This window comes from Antrostomus carolinensis, unplaced genomic scaffold (assembly GCF_000700745.2).
Source record: "Antrostomus carolinensis isolate BGI_N321 unplaced genomic scaffold, ASM70074v2 scaffold41634, whole genome shotgun sequence".
In the NCBI taxonomy this organism is placed as follows: domain Eukaryota; kingdom Metazoa; phylum Chordata; class Aves; order Caprimulgiformes; family Caprimulgidae; genus Antrostomus; species Antrostomus carolinensis.
This window is the reverse complement of record NW_010310954.1, coordinates 132,009-137,599: the sequence shown is the minus strand read 5'-3', so window position 1 is coordinate 137,599 and position 5,591 is coordinate 132,009. Positions and strand designations below refer to the sequence as shown.

The window sequence follows — 5,591 nt, the reverse complement described above, 5'->3', positions numbered from 1 at the left end:
GGGGGGGGGGCAACCAACCCAAAACACAACACGACATCAGGTCAGAGCGGGGGGCTTGCTGGCACAATAAAACCCCCCCGAGATTATGACTTCCAGTAAAATTGAGATGCCAGGAGAGGTGAAGGCAGATCCTGCAGCTCTGATGGCATCTCTGCATCTGCTGCCTTCTCCCACTCTCAACCTTGAAATCAAATACACTAAGGTAAGTTGTGTTCGTTTGTTCTGCCAGGGAAATTCGTGGCTTTCACTCCAAAGAAGGGTTTTACTTAAATCAGTTTCATTCTGCCCTACCCAACTTGAGTGCAGAGAGAGAAAAAAAAAAACCAAAACCTTCTAAAAGACTGCCTTGAATCTGTAATAAAGGAAACAGATTTTTAGTCCTGTAATCATCTGAAAAAACATAGGATCATAGGAGAGCAAATTAGATTTGCTGGGATTGGCTTTGCAACGTTACTTCTCTTTAAACGTAGCATTTTCTTCAGAGCTGTTGGGGTTTATTTTCAGTGCAACATTGGTAGTTCTCAAATACATTTGTTGCTTTTGATGTACTTCAGAGTGAGTTACTATACATACCTGTATATCTCCATCAGAAAATAAAAATGTTTGTTTTCTTGAATTACCCTGTGTGCCCAGGGGACTCCCTTACAATTCCTGGAGGACTCTCAATACTACCAGGTTGTTACTTCCAGCGCTGGAACAGGTCTCTCTACTAACTTCCGTGATACTTGAATACACCCTTGCACAATATTGCAAGAGGGCATATTTTTTTTCCAACTAACCTTTAAGACTAATTTTCATAAAGGAGAAGGTTAAGAGCAAGGTCAATGTAGAAAAATCTGCTGGTTTTCTATGGTGTATTATGGTACTAAATTGTTTTTGTCAATTAAAATGGGCTTTAAGAAGAGTCATTTGTTTGTAAATGCAATTTGAATTTTTAAATTCGTTTATATATTTTAAATCTCTGCATCTTTAGTATCTTCAGTTAAAGAATGTTTTCATTTCTGTTGGAGAAGTTTCAAATGTATTGTATAAACAGACTACAATGTGTCTGACTTTGTTTCTAATTACTAAGTAACTTAATAGGAAAATAAGCACATCAGCACTGGAAAAAAGGTGATAACATTTTTATCTTCTGGAAATACAACTTCAGGAGCTTTGAAGCTGATAGGAACCTCATTTTGACCCATGTAGTGTAATTTTTTCCTCCATATCATCGCTTTAAAAGCTTTTCATCTTTTCTCTTTTTTAAGTGGGTGCCAAAACTAATTTGTCCTCTAATTTGTTACAGCAATTCCATGTTCTAGAAGAATATTTCAGGGGAAAGTCAACTATTTTAGATTTCATTACATTTTAATGCAAACTGCAATATGCAAATTAAAAGATGCATACGGTTTCTTGCATATAATTTCTTTGAAAGTAGTTTAAATAAGGAATGTAGTTATTTGATGTTGTGTGGTGTTACACTTTGGGAGCAATCATACTGTGCAAATAGTGTTTGGCATGAATTTTATTTATTGCTGATTTCAGTGTAAAATATGCTTCAGGAGTGTTCGGTGGATAATACTTGAGAGCAGTATCACAGTTTGCATAGTAAGTGTACTTGGCATTTCTCTGTTCTAAAACTAGAGAACTGGTTCTAAAAGTCTTTGAAAAAGATAATAGTCATCAGCAATCATATCTTCCTGTCTGTGAGAACGTAAACTGGATAGTCACCTTTAATAATTCAGAATATATAGTGCCATCATCTCAGAAATATGTAACGTGTTACACATTTTATACTAATGGAACAAGTAAAAGCAAGTTATTTGAATATTAAGCCAAAATCAACAGCAACATGTTTCTTCGAAGCTTGGGGTTGAGGTATCAGGTAACTCCTGGTTGCTTTTGAGAGAAATTTGGTTTGGGACAGGTATCGAATATTCCCTTTGGCATATCCTCTGTCTCTGTTTTTCTGTCTGTCCCGCTTTTCCCTCCTTTTTCTCTTTCTCTGCAGGAAATACAAATGATTTATAGATAATTGGAGTCTTCGGCTTCGAGTCTTGTCTTTGGCAGGACTTTTATCCAGGATCCACTTTCCCACCTATTACAAAGAAAAACAATCAAAAATGAAATAATGGATTGTAACTTGATTCTTTCTTTTGGGGGAGTGGTCACTTCATGTCTTAAGTGACAAACAACTTCCATAAACAATAAATAACATTAGACTAAAGCACTTGAGCAAAAAAACCCCCAACAACCCCAAACCTTGTAAAATCAGACATCTGTAAGCATTCCTAGCAGCCTCTCTCCTGCTTGTTAGCTGAGAATTTTAAATACACAGGACACAAAATTCTTTAATTCTTTATTACAGCTGTTTCTGAATGTAAAGTCTTAACCATTTGAGATTTAATTCTTTATGAAAAATAGAGGTACCTCTGAACATTTAAACTAAGTTAAGTAATTGTAAAACATATTTTGCCCATTTAGAATTCTAAAATTGGGAAATGGACAATTTTGTTAGGATAGAACATGTTAAAATTCCAGGAATCACTAAAGGAGATTTGTTAAAGATCTGTAACACATACTCGAAAAAAGTACATTTATTATTCATTAATCTTTTAAACAGTACATTATCCCTCTAATTGCTATGAAAGCTTCTTCCAAGAACGTAAGAAAAAACGAATACTACTCCTGTAATTTTCTTGAATTCCGTTATTTAGCAGAATCATTGAAACTTGTGAAATATTCCTCTGGTAGGTTTACTGAAGCAAGCAGAAAACTGTGTTAAGTCCCTCTGATCTGCACACCTGATGTAGCACACAGAGGCAATGTAGTTTTTCATTGGTCAGAAAAAATATATTTAGTGATGAAAATTACATGATGTTTTTATGCAAGATGTGCAGCAGTATCTATTGTGACTTCAATATTGGGAGTCAGCTTATGCTTCTTTGAAAAAACAGCCATTAGAAATATTTTTTCCTAACTTTTAAATACCTTGGCATGGTCTCTGTGAAAAATAAAGTGGCTTAGATGTGCGTAATAATAATTGGTGAACGGGATGTGAACCAGACATGAGGATGAGTATTCAAGCACACAGGGTTAAGTTTTTCTGTGTGGCTGGAAAGTACTAAAACTGCTACATACAAGATTATCTCTCTTTTCGTTGTGGTGGCTCTGTAGTTCTCTGCTTCTTAACATTAATGTTTATAAATATGTTAAGGGCGAATGTCAGGAGGATGGAGCCAGGCTCTTCTCGGTGATGCCCAATGGTAGGACAAGGAGCAATGGGTGTGAGCTGGAACACAGGAGGTTCCGCTTAAACTTGAGAAGAAAATTCTTTACAGTGAGGGTGACAGAGCACTGGAACAGGCTGCCCAGGGAGGTTGTGGAGTCTCCTTCTCTGGAGACATTCAAGACCCACCTGGACACTTTTCCTGTGTAATCTCATCTAGGTGATCCTGCTCCGGCAGGGGGATGGGACTGGATGATCTTTTGAGTTCCCTTCCAATCCCCAACATTCTGTGATTCTGTGATTAACAATTGGGGTGGGATTTCATCTGCAGAACAGGGGATCTTCCAGTATTGCATGGAATTATGTTATTTTACAGAATATTCCTGTGGAACAGCAAGCCCTCCTCAGACGTGTTGGGAGTGTGGTGGCAGTGCTAATGCTCACCAGCCCTCTCCCTGGCAACCAGTCACCCTTCTACAAATGTCAATTTTATGCCAGAAACTCTCCCAGAATGGGCTGCTGCAGAAATATCAGATGTGTGAGATAAGCCGTAGCATGACATCCAGTAAGGACACATTATTAGCATGTTTTGTGCAGGAAGCACACGCCTGTTGATGGCTCTGAGAACCTGATAGCTTCTGAGGGTCATCAGAGGGTTCTCAGCTTTGTATTCTGTTGATGCCTCCCTCTTTCATGCTCTTACGAAACTCCATTCTCCCTCCTGCAACTTGAGTGTTTCCCAAGTATCTGACAGTAGATGTGGAATCAGCCCAATGGATTGAGCCCTTTTCAGCATCTTCCTCCTGCTATCTCCCTTTGAGGGGCTGCAGAATGTGGCTATCCTTCCTTTGTTATGGCATAATCAAATCTGCTTTGCAGAGTATTTTCATAGTGGTTTTAGTAATTCACGTTGACTTACTTGGTACAAAGACAGCTTGGTATAAAATGAGGACCCGAGGGTTCTGTCCTGTCCTAGCTCTGTCACTACATTATGTAATGAGTGAACAAACGTTCTCAGTTTGTGTCAAGTTGGGGACACTAACCCAGCTGTATATTTTAAGTTTTGTTTCTTGCTTGAAAACTGATATAAATCTGAGAAAGAACTGGAGAACTTTAGCATAAAGAAAAGTTGAAGAGTTGTGGTTTTGAGAGCTTTTTATAAAGAGGTGCCCTAAAGGGGTGAAGTTACAGCACTGTGGCAGTGAAGAGGTACAGAAATGTTTCTGTAGTAATAGGCTGTGAATTGTCTGACAACCATATTTTTTTGTCCTGTGTAAAAGGGTTTGCCTCTACTCTTACACCGTAGGCTAAAACCAGGTCAGTTTCTAAACACAGACCAGATGAACTACCCAGCCACTGCAACAGCAAAACTGTATACAGCAGTTTGCATTAAGTGCAAGCAAACTGCTTCTGGGTGGACAAGAGCTAACAAACATATTTCACATTCTCATAAGATAAGCATTTGAGTTTGAAGTGTTTTGTTAGTCAGTTTCTGCATTTTCATCGCCATTGTGCTTTCTTGGCATTGCCCAGAAATGAATGCTGCAGAACACTATTAAAGAGTCTTTTTACCAAATTTTCCATCACGTGTTTTCCAGATAAAATCATTGACTGACATTAAGATAGGGGGCAGGAAATCTATTTATTTAGAGTGATATGCAGAATCTTTGTCATTTTTTGAACTGAAGACACGCTTTGGCAAAACTCAGGTAAGTGATGAATACTTCCCACCTGTCTTTCTCTGAATGAGCTCGCAGCTTTAATGGCTTTTGAAGTCAGATTCAGTGACTGATACTTGCAGAAATCAGCTATCCTTTTGGGTCAGCTCAGTCAGTGCTGGCAGTTACAAAAGATGGGTCACAGAAAATTGGAGATGTTGGCTACTTTTTCCCTTTGTGGAACACACTTCAGCATCTGATACTGACACTAGATTATGTCCCTCTGTATCATCATATATGAAGTTTTAAGGTATATAGTGTATTTAGATTTATGTTGTTTAAATCTACAGTTTGAATTTTCTTCTAGTGTGTTCATACTTTGTGGTTAGTATTACAATCCATCCATCAACCCACATAGCAATTGCAAACTATTTATGCAATTCTTTCCAATTAGCAGCCTGAATATAGGATTCTTTCTTTCCTCCCAAACCTTTAAGGTCTTCTGCACAAACGCCGTTTAGCCAGGTTTTGCATGAGGGATCAAGAAACAATTGTAGTCTTATGCATATCCAGTCCCCTGCCTTTCCTTACTCCAGTACAGCTATTCTAGCAATGTTAATTCGAGAGCATAAAAATACAGAAACTACCAGGCTGAAACTGGCAACAATTAGTTAACTACTGCAGAGAACTACTATATTACCGACTAGGTAACTATTGTAGCA

At 38.1% G+C, this 5,591-nt stretch overlaps 1 protein-coding gene across 2 annotated transcripts in view; it reads left to right on the top strand.

Moving 5' to 3' along the window:
• Window positions 1-5,591, top strand: part of LOC104523868 (retinal dehydrogenase 2) — a 55,765-nt gene continuing 50,174 nt past the window's right edge. Inside the window, exon 1 of one of the 2 annotated variants that reach the window (XM_010166576.1) lies at window positions 1-202. In XM_010166576.1, the coding sequence (XP_010164878.1) occupies window positions 86-202 (117 nt within the window). In that variant the 5' untranslated portion in view covers window positions 1-85. The remainder of the gene's footprint in view (window positions 203-5,591) is intronic. The other variant, XM_010166577.1, reaches the window with a different exon arrangement.